The sequence below is a fragment of the Capra hircus genome, chromosome 5 (assembly GCF_001704415.2).
Source record: "Capra hircus breed San Clemente chromosome 5, ASM170441v1, whole genome shotgun sequence".
NCBI lineage: Eukaryota > Metazoa > Chordata > Mammalia > Artiodactyla > Bovidae > Capra > Capra hircus.
Window position 1 is genome coordinate 109513970 of NC_030812.1, and position 21930 is coordinate 109535899.

At 56.9% G+C, this 21930-nt stretch overlaps 1 protein-coding gene across 1 annotated transcript; it reads right to left on the bottom strand.

Moving 5' to 3' along the window:
* CBX7 (chromobox 7) lies at window positions 444-20723 on the bottom strand. Its single transcript, XM_013964352.2, has 6 exons — window positions 20480-20723; window positions 18281-18324; window positions 11234-11299; window positions 7155-7221; window positions 4150-4501; window positions 444-3779 (listed from the first exon to the last, which is right to left on the bottom strand). The coding sequence occupies exons 1-6, from the start codon at window positions 20546-20548 to the stop codon at window positions 3622-3624; spliced, it is 756 nt and encodes a 251-aa protein (XP_013819806.1). The 5' UTR covers window positions 20549-20723; the 3' UTR covers window positions 444-3621.

Genomic DNA, 21930 nt, shown 5'->3' on the forward strand with positions numbered 1-21930 from the left:
CCACCTGGTGCCCATGTGAGGGCCACATCTGAGGCAGATACCCCTCAAGGTCACTCTTTTCCTTCTCAATTCCCCGTCATCTCCCCTCCTCATCCCAGCATTGACCAGAGACAGCTCACTCCTTCCCAGGAGGAAATGCCCTGCCCTCCTGAAGAACTGCAAGGCCTGCTGACACACAGGAGAGGCGTGCTGAGACCACGTGTGGGGCTGCATGGGAGGGTCTGAGACTTAGAGGGGAAAATTAACCAGACAGGGAGAATGTAGATATGAGAGCACCTCCAGATCTCAAGGTTAACAAGCTGATGCGGACGCCTGGTGCTGGCCCAAGATGGATCTGGGGCGGGGATGGGTCTGAGAGGTCTGGAGGGCTCACCCCAGGGCTGCAGCTCTTCCCTCGGCATGGCTGTGACGCCATCGCAAGCAATGATCAGGTGTCCAACAGCTTTTTTTCTAAAATCATCTTTAATGTTTTAATAATTTTTTTTTGCCTCATTTACCAGATAAATCATCTAAATAAATAGATGCTATACAGTCTCTTACCAACATCAGTAGAAAAATAAAACCACGCTCTGCATCTGCTCCAGCTCTCCCGGCACATGCTCACTCAGAAAAGGCATGTGCTTAGAATCGACTCGTGCCCCCCAACCCCTCCCAAATACATTCACTTAGTCTGAACAAAGCTCGACGCTCATTCTGTGCAAAGGAAGCGTTCTTGTGCTGAGCCCTGGAGGCCCGGCAGGCCAGTTATAAAGCACAGGCAAAAACCACTGGACCAGCGAAGCGCCCTCTCCCGGGGCAGGAGCCAAGGAGGAAGCTGGCGATGGGACCACCATCCTGAGAGCAGAGGTGGTCCTTGAGTGGCCTGCGGCATCAGCAGGGGAGTAGCTGTGTCAGGGGCAGAGAACATGCCCTTTGCCCCACCCCACAGCAAAACAAAAGTACCAACCGGTCTCTACATTCAAAACAGGTGGGCCTGGGGGAAGGAAAGGTAGGTGGTCCAACTTTTTCAATGCCCCCTCCCCAAGCGAGTACTGGCCTTCTGGGGTGGCTATGGGGTGGGGAGGGAGGGGGTGCCCAGCTTGTCCCCTCACCCCAAGCCCCACTGGGATGCTCAGGGCTGGAGGAGGCCTGAAGGCCACTTCCAACCCCTCGTAAAGGTCTCTGTCCTGTGTCCTGGGTGGGTAGGTCCTAAGAGCTTTGGCTCCCAGGGTTCAGCCCTCCAGACAGCAGGGCACCCTACGGGTCGTGAAGGGTTGAGAGTCAAGCAGTGTTCCACCGCAGCAGCCACCTCGTCCCACAAAAGAGCCCCCCACCCGAAACCAGCACATGATACAAACAGCTCGTCAAAGTGAGGCCGGAGGAGGCCACCTGTCCCCAGGGACGGCGTGGGTGTGACTTCTATCAGAAGCTGGCAGCCAAGTCCAAAGCCAGGGCCAGCATCTTTCTGTCACAGTGAGGCCCCTGCCACCACCCTCCCCTCTGCCAGGAGCCCCTGACCTGGGACAGCGGCCCACTCTGGCTGCCCATCCCCTTCCCAGGGCTCCAGGAAGGAGGGTTCCCCACAGCCCCTCAGTTCCCCGGTACACCCCCACATACTCCTCTAGACACAAACCCCTAGGCTGGGGGTGAATCAAGTGATGGGGTGGGGGGTGGTGCCATCCCCCAATGGAAGCACTGAATTGACCCTGGACAACAAAGGACTGAGGAGGAAGAGGGGACCCACACACAGGGATCTGGGATCTGGGCAGCAAGGAACCCCACAGAAAAATGGGGTTGCAGGGTGTCTTTGGTTTGGGAACTTGGGAAGAAGGGGTCTGGGGAAGAACTGTCCTACTGGAGGAGCCTCAGCAGGATTCTGCCTACTTCCTGAGGACAAAGCAGAGCGTGGAGCTGGCCCTGGGGTGGGGAGGGGGGGTCGGGACCCAGTGCCTGGCCTGAGATGGGGACAGGGGAGGGAGCCAGTCTTGGCACTTGCTCCCCTGGTGCTTACCCCCAACCTGGCTTCTCCCCTACAGGGCCAGGGTAGGAAGAGGTCACTCCTCACTACAGGGAGAAGCCACTAGTCCACAGGACGCATCTGTGCAAACTAGAAACAGAGCGCCCCCTCTTCTGGCAGACACAGGCCCTGCCAGGGCGGAGGCAGGGGGCGGAACTTGGACACAGCCCGACCCACCCTCCACTACAGCCCGATCACAGGAAGACATGACAGAGGTCCCCCCAGGGGGAAACAAGGTTAGTCCCAGCTGCAGCATTGAGGGTGGATGCGGAGGAGACCCAGAACAGGAGGAGGAAGGGTATTAGGAGTCAAGGGCTGCCCTGAGAAGGTGGTGGGACGCTCTCTCCCTCCCTGACCACCCACACCCACGTCTGGTTGGCTGAGTTGGGGGGGGGGGCGCAGAAAAAGAGGGGAGGGGAAGGGCTGGAAAGTCACCTGAGTCAGAGAGAACAGGGGCCCCGGCGGGGAGGGGGCGCGCAGGAGAGGAATGGAACCCAAGTGCCTCCAAGCTTGATGCAGGGCACACATGCACACTTGCACGCCTGTGACTGCGCTGGTCAGGGCACACACACACACACACTTGCACACCCACGACTGCGCTGGTGCAGGGCACACACGCACACACCTGCACACCCGTGACTGGCCAGGTGAAACCACAAGAGGGCATCCCACCCCTGGAGCACTGGAGGCCATCTGGCCGCCCCGCCCCAGCCGGACCCCCACCCTCCACTGAGGGCGCCAGCACGCTGATGGACAGACCCTGTCAGGTGAAGCGCTGGGAGAGGGGGCTGAGTGGGGGTCGCCTATGGCAAGCTCTTTTGTGCTGTCATTCACCCCCCCATTCACCTGGTCAGGGTTTCTATACAGAAGTTTGCAAGACCTGTGCGCGCAGTCATGAGGGCACGAGGGACAGTGCACACGCCTGTGAGGCCAGGTGCGCGTGTGACTGGCTTTCACAGGCCAGGTGGGGTGGGGTGGGCTGGGGAGTAGCTCTCAGCGGAAGGGGCTTATTAGCTGGCAACCACCCGACCTGGGGAAGGGAGAGACCTTTCTGGGTTGTGCCCAGCCATCTCCAACCCTTCCCGGCGCCCCTAACCTCTCAGACCCCGTAGCTTTTGCTCAAAGCCAGTCTCCATCTCCCCCAAAGAGCTGGAGTGCAAAGTTAAAAGGAAAGACCCCTCCCCAAACACACACACAGGAGGTAAAAGGGGTGACCAACCAGAAAGGAGGAGGCAGGATGCTCGGGGGAGGGTTCAGGTCTTCCCGACCTCCTTTAGTCCCGGGACCAGTTGCTCTCTCTCCGAAGAAGGGGGCCAGAGGGGTCTGGGGGAGGCTGGCCCTGTCCCCGTCCTGCCTTGGAGACAGCGCCCCAAGCGACAGAGCAGTGCCAGGCCTCCCCAGGCCTCGTCCCGCCCCAGCTCTGTAAATGTCCGTCTGTCCATCCGTGCAGAGAAAGGGGCGGGTGGGCGGGACAATGTTGGGAGCATCACCCCTTCTCCTGGTCAATGTTTTTGTTGTTGTTTTTTTTTTTAAATAAAATAATTATCCCGCCCTAACCCCCTCCTCATTTCCGGATGTCCCCACCCCGAGCCCCAGAAAACAGTTTAAGAGTTAAAAATGGCGGATCAGAACTTCCCGCTGCGGTCTCGGAAGAAGCCCTCGGCGGCCTGGGCCTCGCGGAAGGTGACGGTGATGGAGTTGGCGGTGATGTCGGTCACTGTCACTTCACTTGAGGGGAGCGTGGGTGTCCAGGAAGGGGGCCCCTCACCCAGGTCTGCTTCTGCTGCAGTCGTGGAACAGACGGATAGACAGACAGACAGATGGGGGGGGCAGCGTTGACAACAAGGTGGGGAAGGTGGGCATGGGGGGCCAAGTGAACCCCCCTTCCAGCCCCCCCACCCCCAACACCAGATCCTCCTCTGAGTCTCCAGCCAGGTCAGAGCCTAGTTCGAGGCTGGCCACACGGGTAGAGGTCACATTTATCTTCCCTGGCTGGACACGCGCTCCTTCCGAGTGGGACCATGGAAAGAGCTCTGGGCTAGGTGCCAGGGTCCCCTGCAGGCTGAGGAGACCCTCTCTGGGCCCTGACAACTCGAGGGGCCTTGCCAGCTCTGAGGGTCCCTGGGTCTGCGCCGGGGGCCGGGCTGCCTTACCCTCCTCTTCGGGGGGCTGCTCGGCAGGCTCCCACTCGCTGGCCGCCTGCAGGACGTCCTGGGCCGGTGACTCCTGCAGGAAGAGCTCCCGTCGATGGCTGTGACTCTCCAGGTTGGGCCCGCGGGGCGGGAACTTCTTGCGTGAGAGCCGCAGGTACTTGTGGGCCTTGCGGGGCTTGCGGAGCGGGAAGGGCAGGGTGGGCACCAAGGGGCCCTTGTCCGCCAGCTCGGGTGCCCCCGCCTTGACCACCCCCTCGGGGCTCCCGCTGCCGAGTGGGCGCGTCAGGGAGAAGCAGAGCTTCTCCTTGCCCTTGGCCTTGTGGGAGCTCCGCAGGTCCATGCTGTACAGCCGCTGCGGGGGCAAGCCAGGGCATGGCGGGTCAGCCCCGCCCTCCCGCCTGCTGCCGCGCCTTGGCTCAAGCCTCCCTCCCGCCCGGGGTCCCTTCCCCAAGTTTCAGGGCTCAGAACCAGCCCGCACCCAACCCGGCACCCCAGCCCCTAGGGCCAGGCCCAGCTCGGCCTTCATCTTGGCCCCAGAGGTGCGGCCTCATCTCAGGGGCCAGGGCTGCAGGGCGCTTTCCTTCCGTCCACAGCAGAGGAGCAGACAAGAGGTACAGATGGAAAACTGACCGACAGAAAAAACACCAGGATTTCTGCGGCCGATAAATTAAGGAGCTATTCATCATAGGAAAGGAATCTTTGCTTCTAACAGGCCCCCAAAGCTGAAACGGTCAGCTGCCAGGGAGATGATGGGAGGCACAGGGCTCTGAAGTTTCTTGGAGAAAGTTAACACAGCACCCGGGTGCACCGTGTCACCCAGCCACAGGGACGGTGCACTGCTGGCAGGCCGCAGACGCCCCTTGGTTCCCCCAGGGCCCTCCTCAGCTCTGAGCCGCAGCGGGGGTTTGGGGGGGGTCCAGACCCGTCGATGCCCTGCCTCATTCATGTTAAAAGGGGCTGCAGGGCACGTGCTTCCATCATTCAAAGGCTGAAGTTTTAAAATCTGTGCACTTGTCTTACTGACTCCTAGGGGAAATTTATACAAATCCAAGAAAGATCCTTGGTGCTAAGATGTTGAGGGCCTGGGCCATTCTGGGACAGGAGCTCCTCTGCTGTCACCAGAGGCCAAGAGTTCCCAGAAGAGAGTGAGGCCCACAGATGGGACCTGCATGTCAAACATCTCAAGCTGGGGACAGAGGTCATCACAGGTGCAAGCTCCATGCTCCAGTCCCACCTGCTAATCCCCATCACTTGGCACAGGCGCGGCTTGTCATGATGATGTGAAGAGGGCCGAACTGGGAGGAGACTGTGAAGCTACGGCACTGCCTCAGCACTGCAGGGCTCACCCCATGTGCAGCTTTATCAGAGACCACTCCTTCAACCTGGCTCGCAGGCCGGGGAAACTCTCATGCAGTTCTGTTCTTCTCTACCTCACCATGAGAGAATTACAGTTACTAATGGGTCTGCGAGCACCAGGAGTCATATCTGGGTTTTAGTCCAGCTGCGTGACTTGGTACTGGCCTCCCTGAGCCTCAGTTTCTTCCATCAATGAAATGAAGCAATTATAGCAGCCAGCCTCCAAGATGGTCCCAAATATCTGCCTCTGGGAATTCACACCTGTGTGGAGTCCCCTCTATACTGAATACTGCAGTGTGGGACTTCCGAGGCTGAGTCACTAAGGACACGATGCTTTGTCCTTGCTCTCTCTGTTCACCCACCCTGGGGGAGGCTAGTGGCCCTACTATGAGGCCAGCCAGCAGCCCTATGGAGAGGCCCAGCACTGAGGAACCAGGCCTCCTGTCAACATCCAGCACTGATGCACCAGGCATATGGGGAGCCATGTTAGGAGCAGATCCTCCAGCCCCAATCAAGCCTTCAGATGAGTGGACTTCCAGCTGACATCATGACTGTAATCTGAGCCAGAACCACTAAGGAACCAGCTAAGGTACTCCCTGATTCCTGACTCACTGCGACTGTGGTGTTAAGTGTTTACTGCCTTAAGTTGCTCAGTAAGGGTTAATTTGTTACACAGCAATAGATGACTGATGCACCCTCCCTGTGGGTTTGGTGTGCAGATAAACTTCATTTGTGAAGAGCATGGAGCGCAGAGCTCAGCATGGAGATGTCTGACATGCTATCTCTTTCTCAGGACCCAATCAACACCAAACCCCAGGGATCACACCCACTGCAGGAAAGGAGACCCATCTAATCTGGCAAAAGCCTCATGTGATCTACAATTTAGAGTCGACAGGAGGCTGGACATGGCTCACACTGCCCATGGACCAAGAAGCCTTGTGTTTTGGCTTTAAAGTCCCAGGTGGGCCTTATTAAATTAAGGACAGCAGGTATTGTTATCATCCGCATTTTGCAGAAGAGAAAACTCGAGCCCAGAGACATGCCTTGAGTCACGGAACTACATCACTCTTGCCTGCATCCTCTTTTCAGTGCAAACCAGCGAAGGGTAGCAGAGTGCCCTCAAGACCTCAAACAGAGGGTTTCTTCTCACTCAAAATGACATGTTTCTAGGACATTCCAAGGCTATGATTCTAAAATTCTATGAATCTCCTTAGATTCTAACATTCCAGACTCCCCTTGTTTCCTCAGCTCTCAAGTTTATGCTCCTAAGGTTCTCAAATATTACAACTTTGTATTTGGGGAATCTGAGCATCAATTTATTTACAAGATTCTAAGCTTTCAAAATTCTAGGATCCCATGAGCCATACATCCACCCTCCCTCCCTCCACTGGATCTCCCACCCATGCTGTCTTCCCCTGGGTACCAGCCCGAATTCTGACTTTTCCCAACTCCTCCCATTGAAACTTACCCACTGAGTGCCCCACCCACCCTCCCCCCACAGTGCCCTGGATGGAGCCAGAGGAGGGTTAGTGGTTTAGCAGAACTAGCCGGTACAAACGCACAGATGGTAGGGCTGGGGGTGGGGGGGGTGGGGTGGGGGGGTAGGAGCAAGTGGCCCTCAGGGGTGGCACCAGAGCTGGCGGGGTTACCTGCAGCAGAAGCCGCTTGGGTTTCGGACCTCTCTTCCTATACCCGGACGCTCGGTCTCTCTCCTCCCTGGGATGCAAAGCAGATGGCAGAAGAAAAGGAATCACTGGAGGCATTTAAGGGCAAGTAAGGCGTCCGCGCCACCTGGCCCTCTGCTGTCTACAGGGCAGGGGCACCCCACCACAGGCTACCACCCACCCTGGGGTCGGGACCCTCCCGTTGCTCTCTAGGCCATGACAGTGGGGCGCAGTGTTCAACTCCCAGAGCTCCCTCTTCTCAACTGACTAAAGGCGAGGGCACAGCCACTGGTCCCATCTGCTGAGGTGGGACTCAGCGGACATCTCCAAAAACATGTGGGTCTTCATGGCCCCAAGGTCAGGCCAGACCTCTGCTCTCCATGCACAGGGAACAACCCCCAGAACAATTTCCAGTTTCCACTCTTAGGAGACTTGTATAGAAACCTCTCAATCAAATTTGCCTTGAATGGGCCCAGAGGAGCTGAGGAGAATGGCGGATTAGTCCTTCTGCACGTGAGGCTCTGCTCAGAACTCCCCACCAATTTGGCATCTGCACGAACCTGGTAGGGAAGACAGGCTCCTGTTGCCTGTATCGTCTGGCTGGGGAAGGGGAGAAAAACTAACTTGCATTAAGTCCCCAGCAGATGTCAGACTCTCTGCCGGATGCCCTCCTCACTTCACACACATGCAAGGCACAAACTGAGGACACATCCAGACACACACAATGCAACACGCCAGATCCCCCAACCATGTGCTGGAAGTGGTGGGATGATGTAAAGTAATTGTGCTTGACTTCATTCCACTCACGCTTTCTGAGGCCTTAGGCCAGTCTCTCAGTCTGAGCCCAGTTAAGCCAGTGGGTCCATGGCTCCTGTCTCCCTCCTTGAGGGAGTGGCTGCTGCCCGCTTCCAGGCATCAACCTCCAGGAGCGCTGGGGGCAGAGCTGTCCCTCCCACCCTGTGGAGCTGGCTTCAGCAGGTCTGCCCTGGGATCCCAGAACCAGTGTTTGAGAGAAGCACCAAGAGCATGCGATACCCAGACCAATCAGGCCTCTCCGATACTGGAGAGTGAGAATCTAATCTCAGAGCCCGGTGCTGGGAACCCAGGTCACCCCTATCTGACCCAGGGGACACCCTGGCTGGCCACCCTCCCTCTCTGGGCCTCAGTTTCCTGGTCTGGAGCACAAGCTTCCCTTCTCAGCTGGGCCTTGGGGCTCCTGCAGGGAGCGAGAGGTCCCTGACATTTCTCAAAGCAGGGCTGGGGGGGCGGAGGTAGAAAGACTAAGATCATAGAGAGGAAGGAAGAGGAAGAAAAAAGAGCAAGAGGAGAAGGCAGTGTGGTGGGGGTGGGGGGAGAAAAGGGCCTTGAGAGAAAAGAAGATGATGACGTCTATTATATTTGTGTAAGTGTTGTTCATTTTTATATTTATTACCGTGTCCTGGGCACTCTGTACAAGGCACTGTTCTCAATGTTGTGACCTTCACCCTATGAGGGAGGTACAGTTTCTATCCTCATCTTACAGCTGAGGCACAGAGAGATTAAGTCACTTAACCGATGCCACAATTCCGACAACCTTCGCTACTAGTGAAGATGCTGAGCTCTGGGCACCGAGCCTGGTGAGGTCAAGCCTGGGAGCCCAGTCAGGGCCAGTGAGGGCAGGCCTGCAGCCTAGGCCATGTGACCTGGCTTCCCACCTGTAGTGCCCAAGTTTCCGCCCTGTAACTGTGGGTGTGGGGGGAGCAGGAGGGTGAGGTGGGGGCTTCCACTCTGTCAGTCCTGACCTACCCAGGGACCAGTTTCTGTCAACCCCGGAACCCTTGTCCCTTCAGTGTCCAGGGCTGTGGGGATCGTGGCCCCAGCCAGGCCTCAGTGTCCCCTCGGCCCCTCCCAGGACGCAGGGACTCCCTGACCAGACTCCTTCTGAGTCCCTTAAAAACACTGCAAAGCAGGTGTTAGAATGCTCATCACCCCCCTTCCACTTCCTTCTCACCAAGACCCAGAGAGGAGGAGGAAGGCAAACCACACTGTGGGTCTGCAGGTCTCGGACAGTGGGTCTCATTTGTCCCTTAACTACTGACTTTTCTGACTCAAAGGAACATCCAAACCCTCTCTACCAGGACTCACAGGTAGAGTCTGAGCTGCACCCAACCCCTTCAGCTGCCGATGCCCACTCCACAATGCCCCACCCCTGCCCAGCTCACACCAGTCCAGCCAGCCACGCTCAGAGCCCCACTCGCCTCCGTGCCGCTCCTCAGCCCAGGGTCTCTGCTTCAGTGTGCTCTCTCCCTGGATGGTCTTCCGTAACATGCCTACTGGGCTCCTTCCCTCCCTCCCTCAGCTCAGGTCTGGTCAAAGGCCAGCACCCAACCACCGGGCTGAAAGCAGCACCGCCGCCCCACCCCGCCCGTCCAAACAGCAGCCACACGTCTGCATCTATGTGACCACTGGCCTACTTGTCACTGCGGGCCTCCACACTGGACTGCGAGCCCCACGAGGGCAGGGACACTTGTTGTTTTTGTGCCTTGCTGTGCCCCAGTCCCTGGAACAGTGCCCAGCACACAGGCCGATCTCCATAAAGACTGGCTGAACAAATGACAGTGCGAGCTAGGTGACCCCCAGTTACCACGAGGAAAACATTCGCGCGCGAGTGTCCGCACTTCATGGCTCGTGACGTGCTTTCACACACCTTTGCTCCCCACGAGAGCCCACGAGGTCAGCACCGTTCTCCCCATTTTACAGACAGGGAAGCTGAGGCTCAGAGAGGAAAAAGGCCCTGCCCAGCACCTCACGGCTGGGGAGCAGCTGAGCCAGGATGCTGATCCAGGCCCTTGATGCCTGCCCAATGGTCTTACCACAATCCAGGACATTCCACAGGGTTCTCCCAGTGTCACAACCCTTTTGGATCAAGGTCCCACCAGCACTCGGGAAACAGAAAGAAGCTGTGGGACAGGAACACTGTGATTTTTAAAGGAAAGACCAGTGGGAACATTTCCTTTCAACCAGCAGCAGGAGGCCTCCTGGGGGAGAAGCGATCAGAAGGGGGTGGGGAGGGCAGAGGAACAGCATCACTGGGAGTCAGGAGGCCCACCCGATAAGCCCTAGTTGGACTGTCTCCCAGCCGTGAGGCTCCTGGACAAGTCCCTTAGCTCTTCAGAGCCTCGGTCTCCTCATCTGTCAAACGAGACCCTCATCCCTGTCTCAAGAGGTTACTAAAAGGAACCAAACAAAAATGACTTTATAAAATGTCCCTGCACTCTACAGGGCCGATGGGTCGGGGAGAGGCAGAAAGATTGGGCAGTCTGCTGGCAGGGAGGCTGGTAACACCAAGGCTCATCAGAAGGGAATGGCTAGATCATGCTCAAAAAGCCCTCCACCCAGGAGAAACGACATTTTCGGCAAAAGCTCTCCATTAAAGGTGTGCCCTCACGGCCCATCGGAGGAGCTGGCAATCGCTAACCCACCCTCAGAACTGCAGCAGAGCCCTGGCAGACATGGGAGACTGAGACTTGGGGGCAGCTTTGTTCACGGCCACCCAGCTAGGAGGGGGCCAAGCAGGAGGGACTGCAACCCAGCTGTCCTAGCTCTAAAGTCACACTCCCCCAACCCAGACCTTTCTTGAGCTTCATCAGACTCAGTGAGAGGGTCTCTAGGGGAAAGCTCTCTCTGGCCCATCGCTGGGCTTGACAGAGCAATACTGATACAGCCACCCCTCACATGCAAGGCATCTCTATGCCCATTTTCACCTTCTCCATGGCAACTGAAACCCCTACCTTCTGGGAAAACCGGGGCAAGTATGGTTAGGGGTGGCTAACAATGGCCAAGAAACTGAGGCTTGGGGTGGTTAGCAGAGTGGCTGACATCACCCAGCAGCAGGAAATGGACAGGACCCTCGGCTGCCCTGGGACCCGGTATCCAGTACCTTTCCCCGGCTGCAGCTGTCCCTGCCAGAACCCTGTCCCCCCGGGCCCATGACCCTTATTCAGAGTCAAGCCGGCAACAGTTCCCCACGAGACCTCAGAGCCTGCCGTCCCCGCCCCAGCCCCGGGGCCGGCTGAGCCCCTTACTTCTCCTCGTAGGCCATGACCAGGCGGGGGTCCAGGATGTGTTCCTCCGGCTCCCACGTGCTGTACCTGGGGAGACAAACAAGCGGTCAGAGCTGCCCCGCCTCCAACCCTGCCTCGCATTCAAAGGCCACAGCTGCTGTGGGCAGGACTTGCCCCTTCCTGATCCAGCCTGTAATTGTCTCCTAATCCCATAAATTGTCCCTAGCCCACCAGACTAGGTTGGGGGCCTTCTGGGGACTTCAACACCAGAACTCCCCTCATCCTGATCACATCACCCTAAAAATGACTTCGTCCAGCTCCTGACTAGATCCCCATGTTCACCTCAGGGTCACAAGAGTCGGACACGACTGAGCGACTGAACTGAAAGAGGGCATGCCCCATACATCCCTGGATTCCCTTCCCATAAGAGGCAAGAGCATGTGGTGAAAAACAGGGGCTCCAGAGCCAGACTGCCCAAGTTCAAACCCCAGCTCTGCCCTGGCTGGCGGCACAACTGTGAACAAGTGGCTCAATATCTCTGTGCTGATTTCCCCACCCATAGATGCTTTTGAACTGTGATGTTGGAGAAGACTCTTGAGAGTCCCTTGGACTGCAAGGAGATCCAACCAGTCCATCCTAAAGGAAATTGGTCCCAAATATTCGTTGCAAGGACTGATGCTGAAGCTGAAACTCCAACACTTTGGCCACCGGATGCGAAGAACTGACTCATCAGAAAAGACCCTGATACTGGGAAAGATTGAAGGCAGGATGAGAGGGAGACGACAGAGGATGAGATGGCTGGATGGTATCACCGACTCCGTGGACATGAGTTTGAGTAAACTCTGGGAGTTGGTAACGGACAGGGAGGCCTGGCGTGCTGCAGTCCACGGGACACAACCGAGCGACTGAGCTGAACTGAAAGGTCTCTCGCGCTGACTAAGTGTGTTCACGCGTTTAATGCAGCCGGTGCACGGCAAGTGCTCTGTGGTTCTTACTGTTGCTGTCCCTAGCCCCCCTGACGCCCCAGCCCGTGTGGGCTCTGCCTGGCCCAGCCGCTCCCTCCCTCCTCAGCACACACCTGCATCATCAAGCCCAGCTCTGAAGGTCCCTTGTCACATAGAAGGAAATCTGGTAAATGCTCAGAGACTGTCTGGTGCAGTGATCCTACAGCAGACCCCTAAGTCTTTCCACAAGGGACTTTCCACCACTCCCAGGCCAGACAGCAGCATTCTAGACAGCCAGGACAGACCTGAGTAATTGCAGAGCTCAGCCATCCTTCTTCCAGCTGCATGATTATTTACCTAGTATCTGCCTTTAACTTAGCTTGCTATTTTATTTGAATAACTTCAAAAGCAAACTTTAAATAACTTCCAAAAGTGTGTGTGGGGGGAGGATGATTCATCATAAATAGATGCTGCTGCTAAGTCGCTTCAGTCGTGTCCAACTCTGCGCGACCCCATAGACGGCAGCCCACCAGGCTCCCCCGTCCCTGGGATTCTCTAGGCAAGAATACTGGAGTGGGTTGCCATTTCCTTCTCCAATGCATAAAAGTGAAAAGTCAAAGTGAAGTTGCTCAGTCGTGTCCGACTCTTCGCGACCCCATGGGCTGCAGCCTACCAGGCTCCTCTGTCCATGGGATTTTCCAGGAAAGAGTACTGGAGTGGGGTGCCATTGCCTTCTCCAAAATAGATGCTAGAACATAAAAAATATAACTTGAAAACATTTATGTATGTATACAGATATGCATACAAATGTGTATGGGCATGTTAAAAAAAAAAAACAAAAAACAGAGCAACAGGCTGTGATTCTGGCCAAGGCTGCCCCCAGGACTGCTGGACAAGAAGGGAGGTGAGTAGGTATTAGGGAGGTATTAGAAGGCAGAGAGAGGCCGGGCCCTGCCCCTGCCATCTTCTAACCAGACAAGCTAAAACCTTCATCCTTAACTGTCCTGGTTACTGTGAAACCTAATAGTAGTCCCGCCTATATCTGAGTGACAAGCTGCCCAACAACAGACCTTTCCTCCTTTCTTTCACTGACACTTCTGCACACTTATTCTGTGTAAGGCCCCGTGAACTCAGCTGTGAAGGTCTGAGCCCGGAGTGTGACATGCCCAGCACCGTCCCAGCTCCTGTCCTTTGCACTTGCTGTGCTCTCCTCCTGCGGGCCCTCTTCCTCCCGGGACCTCCTCACCCTTTAAGAGTCAGGGTCCTGCAGTTTCCCCTGACATCCTCTCCAAGCACAACGAACCCTCCCCTCAGCTGCTCTCCACGGCCTTATTGCTGCCCTTGGCACCTGCCATACATACTGATGAATCAAACTGGTGTCCTGGTTGGCAGGTTGTGACCTCTCCCCAGCTTGCCCAGCCCGGCCCCAGTCCCCATGTGTTCTGGGAATGGCAATAGAAGTCTCTGCAGAGTTCTGCTCATTCTGAAGAACTGCAAAAGTGAAACTGATTATTTTTTTTATATAGTTTGGTAAAGCCCAAACTGAAAGCAATCAGCAGCTGGCAGAGACGTCAACCCTTCCTCCCCACAAAGGTTGAATTTCCTCAATTGTACCTAGTAAGAAAAGAGGGGAATTCTGTGTTCCTCTGTGTGCTCCGCCTGCCCTCCACCCTCCACATCCGCTAGCTGTACAAGTCTCTCCAGTGCTCTAGTCTTCTTTGCGCTGCCCTTTTCCCCACTGCCCTGCCCATTTTTTGGTGATGTAGCTGCTGTGTGGTTTCTGGCAAGTCCCTAACCACCTCTGTACTTCAATTTCCTCATCTTAAGAATCACCATCACCACCGCCTCCACCGTAACGGTTAGGTGCCAGAGCAGACAACCGCAGGGATTCATCCATCCCTTGTAACACCTTTATGAGGTACGTTACAGGCGCTACAGAGGAAACTGGGGCAGAGAGGTGAAGCATCTTGCGAAGGTCACTGTGCCAGTAAGTAGCCAGTCTGTGGTTGGAACTCAGCTGAATCTTGGCCATCCTCTCCCTTTGGGTCCTCACATGGTGACCTGTCTGGCTACCCACTGAGCTGTGACGTGTTTGGGAGAGGGGCACGGTCTGATTGACCACGTCTTCAGTGTCTGACCCGGGGCCTGGCACACAGCGGGCGCAGAGAAAGCGTGAGACTCGGCAGCAGGAGGCCTGGCCTGCTGAGGAAAGGCGGGAGGGGGTCGCTGGACGGCCGCCTCACCCTCTCGGATACTCTCGCCCCTCCGAAAGAGGCGGTCATCAGCAGCCCTCCGCAGTGTGGGGAGCCAGAGGCCGTGGCGAGCGTAGGTCCCGCTTTGTGAACCGCGCGGGTTCAGACAAGGCAGGAGTGCGCGGCTGTTGAGACTCGGCCTCCGCGCCGCCGGTTGGGCCGGAACGCAAACAGGCCGACAGGGGGCTCCACTCCACCGCGCCGTGGGCCCCGCCCCCAGCGACCGGGCAGCCGCGCGGGCACACGCACGCCAGCGGGGGCGCGCCCGCCAGATTACCGGGCTGACCAATGAGGGGCAGGGCGGGGGCGGGGACTGCGCGCGCCGGCTCCGAGGTAAACACGGCCACGTGACCGCCACCCCGCCCCCGAGCCGAGGTAAACAGGCTCGCGGCCGCCCCGCCTGGGCCCTGCAGCGCAGGCTCCCGCAGTGCCAGGGGCTGGGCGCCCCATAGAGCCTGGCCACCTAGCAACCCCCTCCAACTCCGATTTAGAGCCACCCAAATGAGAAGCAGTGTGCCGGGCTCCCAGAGAGACTGGCGGGGGCGGTGGTGAGCAGGTGACTCACTTGCTGCGGCCTCCAGTTCTTCATCTGCGAAGCAGAGCTACCGACAGTCCATGTCTTTTAGAGGGGATGTGACAATCAGATGTGTTAAGCCACATACAGCACTTGTGGTACATAATAAAATGTGGTACATAATAAAAGCAAACAAGCAGTAATTAAGTCAATATCAAAAGCCTCCAGAGCATAAACACACTTGCCAAGACCAAACTCAGGACTCTGCTGCCGCTACTCAGCAGGGTCTTGGAGAAGAAAGAAGCGCCTCCTCTTGTGTCTGGCACTGCTATGAACCCTTCCTTGTGTCAGACTGCCTTCCATGGGGCTCCGTGAGGCTAGAGCCCCATTTTACAGCTGAGGAAAGGGACGTGCCCATAGTTCAAATCGTGCCACCTATATGATCTGGGGGAGGGCCTCCTCTGCTGAGGGTTTCTGTCTCTTCATCTGTCCACTGGGTTGACATTAGGCAAATTACTTACGTGGGCCAATGCCTGATTTTAATAGGGGCTTACTGATATCAGCCTGGTTATTGCTGTACCTTGATAAACTGATACTATCATTTCTAAAGCTCCATGGAGGCCATCCTCCCCACAAATAGGGTAGCATTCACAAGTGGATAAGAACAGAGGGAAAGAAAGTGTTCCCAAAGAGAGGCAGCAGGGTCCCCAGCAGGCTGAGATGAGGGCCTCTGTGGGGCTGAGAGCATGTAGCTGATTATTAAGCTCCTCCGCCCTGTGCCCCCAGCCCCTCCCTGTGCCATTTGCTGTTCTTTCTAGAACAAGCAGAATAGCTCCTCTACCCCATCTGCTGGGGAGGAAGGGCAGTTATTCCTCTCCTGTTGCATTGAGAAAACAGGCAAAGCACCCAAAAGCTCAACAGGGGCCTGGCAGAGTGAGTGCTGGTTTACATCGTGGTTTCTGTATTAATAGAAGGCTCCCTGCCCAGGATGGGGAGGGTGCTGGGAGCAGGAGAGTCTGACTCGCCCTCCCACCCAGGGTGGCACTGCACTAGCCAAGGCTCCCAGGCCTGCAGGGAGCATCTAGTTCCGCTACTCCACTCCCCACCCTCTCTCTCAGCCTCTTCTTCAAGCAAGGCACCCTGAGGAGGGGAGACTAAAGTGGGTGATAAAGAAGCCCTGGTTCTCCTCCTTCTTTCTGTGACTGAATCTACTGTCCCCCAAGTGAAGTGAGGTGGCAGTGGTTGGCATAAAGTAGGCACCATGCCGCACTGTGTTGGCATTTATATTACTGTAGTGACCTCTCCTCTCTGGGCCCCGGTTTCCTCATTTGAAACATGAGAGGACTGATCTGAATGAGGGCTAAAGCTACTTTAGATGGCAGTAGAATCCCCCAGACCCCTCTCCAGCTGGTGAGAGACCTAGGCGCCCAGCTGTGTAACTTACTATTAATAGCAAACATTTACTAAGTGCCTTGTCTGAGTTAAGCATGCACTAGGTACTCTGTATCTGTCATCTAATCCTCACATCACTGCTGTGTTGGAGGATTCATTCCAATTTGGAGATGAGGAAGCAGAGACTCTGCTCTGCTGGGGACCTGTCCAAGGGATCCCAGCAGTTAAGCTGTGAACAAGGACCAAAGTGTGAGGAAGTCGGAGATGCCTCAGGTCTTCTGGCCACACAGGACTCCCTGAACTCCTGTGGGGGGGGGGTCACAAAAGGTAGTCATGAGGGCCCATCTGGTGATCTCAGCATGTTAGGGAACAAGTGGGCCCCAGGGGCATGGGCATAGGCCAGCAGAACTATACAGGGACCTCTCTTGGAATGCCAGGTCCTTCCCGTGACTGCAGCTCTGATGGGCAGACATACTCATTCAGGATAAAGAAAAGTGGCGGAAGGAACTTGAAATAGACAAATACATCTGTTTAGAGAAGGGAATCTACACAGCAGGAAGAATAGCCAACAATGCCTTGAAGGCCAACAGGCTAGTGTCCACAGTCCCATGCAATCAATGTCTTTTGGTGCAGAAGCTAAGAGGGGAGTGACTACCCAGGGAGTATGCCCGCTCTGAGCACCTTCCTTTTCTAGGTTTCCACCTCCTCTTACTGCCCCTTCACCCAGACTGGAAGCCCACCTCTCCTCTGCCTAGTGGAGGAGGGGATTATCCTTCAGTCTCAGGGTGTTTGGGAAAGGGCAGCAGGAAAGGATGAGTGCATTACCTGGTTGGCCAGCCACCAGCCCTAATCAACAGGATGCCTGCAGGCCATCTGGGACACACCCCAGACCTTTCACCCCACAAAGTGAAGAAGCCTGTGAGAGGAGAGCTTGGCCTGGACTACCAAATCCATTTCGCAGAGAGGGAAGCTGAGGCAGCATGGCTGTTTTCCCCTCTGCTGCGTCTCTCACCACTGTGCGTCCAAGACACTCCCAGGGCCCAAACATCAGGTCACCCTCAACAGCAACACAGCAGAAAGCCCCTGGCACAGATAGCAGGGGCTCTGGAACCAGGGGGGACTCCAGGAATCTATCTCTAGGAAGCCAGGCAGGGAGGTGGGGTGCCCACAGGCCAATGGGGAGGCCCCACGACCTGCTCATTCCCTCCCCTCCCCGCAACAACTCCTGCTGGGAGGTGATTGGTTGGTGAGAAGGTTCCTGATTTGGGCTCAGCGGGAGAGGCGGGGCAACTGGGAGAGGTCCTAGACCCAAGTTGGCCCGCCTCCCAACTGGGAGATGGAGGAGGCAAGGAAGAGGGGCTCACTTCAAGCCCCAACTCTGCCTTCCCCTTGCTGTGTGACCTAAGGCCAGCTGCTTACCTTCTCTGAACCTGTTTCCTCATCTTTGGAGATGAGGCCCACAGCTGTCTCACAAGTCTGTGGGGGAACCTGCTCTGCACACTGGAGAGTGCTAGCCAAAGGTGGCTCTGTCCCCAGCTCTATGGCACTGAAGACTCATGCCCCACTGGCTAAACTTGTCTTGCTCAATGCCACAAACTTCCACCTGCCACTGGTACATGCTGCAGCTTGAGGGCCCCTCCACCTTGCAGGGGGCCATTTCCGAAGCCAAAATGCTGGGTCTTCACCACTGAATGCCAGGAGAGGCCAGAAGCAGGGGAGCAGAGGCTCCAACCAGAAGATGGAGCACAGCTCTGAAGGGAAGCTGGCACCCACCTTGACCCTCATATGCTCCAAATCCCTCAGCTGGCAGAGGGGAAACTAAGGCCTAGAAAGAGGACAATTTAATCAAGGTCAGCTGGCCAATTACTAGAGCAGCTGGAGTGAAAAGTGAGGCAGGAGAGCCGGGAAAAGGCAGATGGAAGGAGGTACAGGTAGGCAGACAGACACACACACAAAGGAGCCTTACTTTGGGGGCCATCCTTTCCACTTCACCAAGTATTCAACTTTACCCTGGGGAGAAAGAGAGAAGGAGACACAGTGAGATACACAGATGCCCCGAGGACCACTTGCAGGGCTGAAGGCCCAATCCCCTCTGCAGACAGAAGTCCCCCAACACATATACACAAGATCCCCATCAACCAGAAATCCTCAGTCTTTGGCTGCTCCATGTCTATCCCAGACCATCCTCCCTGCTAGAGCACAGGTGTGCACTGGGCCCTCCCTACACACCTCAGTGGTACCTGTGGTACAAGCTTGGAGCCCATGTCACGTGTGGGGAATGTGCATGGCCAAAGATCCAGTGTCCAGTGTGCCAGTGCAAAGACCATAATTCTCTTTTTTTAAATTAGAAGACTCTCCAAGTCCTAGAAAACTCCTCATTGGGGAGTCCCCCAGGCCTCTAGCCCCATCAGCCCCATCTCTGTGAGACAGTGCCTCTGGCCCAGAGTGGACAGGCTAGTGACTCCAAGACTCTCAACTTACTCTCAAGTCAAAAGACCCTGGCAGGACCCCAGAGAAGGTGGACAATCCTCACTGTGAGAAACAGTGCTCATCCCTCCCTCCAGGAGTGAGAAAATAAGAGCCAGGTTCCTCCCTTCTGCACAGGTGACAGGGGCCTTCCCAATCTGACAAGTGATACCCCTCCACACTAGAACTTTAAGACCAAGATAATGTCATCTCCTCAAAGAAGCCTGCCCTGGCCACCCTCCCTCCCACCTTACAGTTCTCTTTCTGTGTGGCACACAACCCCAGTGGAAAGCATCTGTTTACTTCCTCTTTTGCTGCCTGTCTCCTCTACCAGAATGCCAGCTCCACAAAGCCTGGAGCTCCCTCCCCTGGCACTTAGACTGGTGCCTGGTATATAAGAGGTCCTCAAAATTTTGAATGAATGTGAAAGGAACAATGCTCCTCACTCTCTGGCACTACGGCCCCCTGTAGAAAGGGGTAATTAATGTACCTGCTTAGGCTACACTGCATGGAAAGCATTGGGTTTTGAGGAACAAATTCAAATTAAGGAAACTCTGAGGGAAGGGAGAAGGAGAAGGGGCAGCCCCGAACTGAAGACAAAACTCAACCCCACTGGAGTTGGGGGAAGAAAAGATAAGGTCATGGCCTAATTTGACCCCGTTACCCTTAGCCCAAGATAACAGGGCTGAGTTTTCTCCCTTCAAAGATGAGTTGGCAATGAGCCAACTTGAACTCCGGCTCTGCACTCATCTCTAACTTACTGTTTGACCTTGGTCAGGTCACTTCCCCAGCCCGGGCCTCAGTTTGTGCCTCCGTCAAATGGGAGGAGGTGAACTCCTGCCCTGCCGCTAGAGCCTCTCAAGGGGGCGGCAGGGAGGAGATAAAAGGATAGTGGTTCTAAGTGTTGGGACAGGAAATTTCCCCAAAGCCTTCCAGTCCCAACTTCCAGCCTGGGGCCAGACTACTTCGCAAACGTGTGCACCGGAAATGGGCATGGCCAAAGTCCAGGCTCGAGGCGCGGGGACAAAACACAGCAGAACAGATGCCTCCTTAAATCGCTGGGTGGATGTTTGGGAGGCGAAGGCAAAGGGGGAGGAGCTTTGAGGATGCCGAAGTGCCGTAGGCGGCTTCACCGAGCCGCCGGGCGGAGCTGGGAGTCGGGGAGGGAAAGACTGAGGGGGTGTGCACTGAAGTCGGGGAGAGACGCGGAGGTGGGGGTGTAGAGGGGATCGGAAAAGGTCGAAGTCCAGCAGTTAAACTTAAGAGGCGGGAGGAGGCTTTTCCAAAGCTCCGCCTCCAACTTCAAAGGACTTGGCACCAAGAGTAGAGAGTCCTGAGTTCGAGACCCAGCTCCAATGCGAACACACGTTTCTTCAACTTGGGCCTCAGTCTCCCCATATTTAATGGGAGGAGGGTGAGAACGGATAGCGTTCGAGGTCCCTCCAGTCCGATCCTACTCTCCAGCTCTGGCTGGCTCAGCTGCCCTCAGCATCCTGGGGCGACAACTTTTAATTCTACGCTCCCTACAAGGTGGCGGGGGAAACTGAGGCACGGGCTGGGGATACGGGCCCGGCAGCGCGGGGCTGCCTGGGTCCCCCCGCCCCCACTTTCTCCCTCGCCTCCAGGGTAGAGGGGACAGTACTGGGGACAGAAGGGGACCCCACAGGGGTCCTGGGAGCCGCCCCCCGGGCAGCCTCACCTTCCGCACGCGCTTCTTCCGGATGCTCTCTACGGCGAACACCTGCTCGCCGATGGCTGACAGCTCCATGCGGGGCGGCGGGCGAGCGGGCCCGGGGCCGGGCCGGGCCGGGGGCGGAGCTGCGGGGCCGCGGCTGCGGCGCGCGATGCTCGGGCCGGCGGGGTCCCCGTCACCCTCGCCCGGGCGCGCACGCGCACGCGCACGCGCGCACACCCCCTCGCGCTCCCTCACGCCGCCGACGTTCCATTTTTGAACCTGCGCAACGTTTTCCTCTGCGCGAGCGAGCCCGCGGGCGAGCGCGCCGGGCGGGGGCGAGGGCGGGGCGGGGCGGGGCGGAGCGGGGGCTCGGCTCCCGTCTAGCCGGCCACGCCCCCCTGGCTCCGCCTCCCGCTCGGGCCCGCCCCTCTGGAGGTCCGCCCCCGGGCCTCGCGCGCGGCGTGTCTGTTTCCAAAGCCGGCGGCCCGCGGGACTTATTTGGCTGGGGTTCCGCTAGGCGGGTGTGTCGGACGAGATATTAGCACCCAGGAGTGTTTTCTTAAGTCCTCCCGGTGACTCTGAGGGTCTGGAAACGGCCTGGCCCCGGCTGGGCATATGAGGGCCCGGGGGAGAGCGGTGAGGCCATTTGCCTCGCCTCTCAACAAAGAATAGAGGAGATCGCGGCGCGGACCCTCGGGCGTCAGGAGGGCGGGGACGGCCAAGGTTTCCCAACCTGTCAGGGTGTCTCAGTACCACGGTCTCTCTGGATCCAGGCTCTGGAGCGGTGTGGCTTGCCAGTCCTGAGCAGGCGCCTCCGCGTCCATCCTTAACGTCCGTCTGTCCGTCTGGGCGGTTGTGCTGAGACGCCTGGTCCCCAGGCGGCCGCTGCCTCAGGGGCCCCCGCTAGGCAATACTTGGCGGCAGGTATGGCCGCGGCGAATCTAAGGTGAGCAGCGGGACGGATTTTGACGCCACGCAGCCCCAAGTCCCCAGTCACACGCACTTGACAGTCTGCACGTAGTAGGTGTTCGACTCTGTGGAATGGATGGATCTTGAGATCTCACACAAATCCATTCATTATCCCCATCCACTCCAACACGGTTCTGTCTGTCCTACGGCGCCAGCTTTCCATCTTCACTAGGAACCCGAGTCATCCATGCCCCTTGGGCTCCCAACCGCCTGCCTCCGTTGACCCCCCAAGTCCTGCCTCTCTGACCTCCTCCCATCCACACCCCTTGTCCTTTCTCTGGACTGCAGCAACTGCCTTCTCACTTCTCAATGCCCTCCGAGTCCACAGTGCCCGAGTGCGCTTTCTAAAATGCAGATCTGACTGGATCACCTCAGTGCTTTAAAACCTTCCATAGCTCCCTGTGCCCCTCAGAATAAAGTTCAGACGCCTCTGCCTGGCGTCCGGGGTAGAAAAAGAGAAAAGAAAAAGAAATGATTTGCACGGACTTTTTATCAGGAGCAACGGA

What these genes read in the sequence shown, in the direction of transcription:
- CBX7 (XM_013964352.2), bottom strand. Translation starts at nt 20,548, where the DNA reads ATGGAGCTGTCAGCCATCGGCGAGCAGGTGTTCGCCGTAGAGAGCATC. An exon ending in GGAAGAAGCGCGTGCGGAAG is followed by an intron (nt 18,325 to 20,479) that starts GTGAGGCTGCCC and finishes CTTTCTCCCCAG; the next exon opens with GGTAAAGTTGAATACTTGGT. An exon ending in CCAAGCGGCTTCTGCTGCAG is followed by an intron (nt 4,502 to 7,154) that starts GTAACCCCGCCA and finishes TTGCCCCCGCAG; the next exon opens with CGGCTGTACAGCATGGACCT.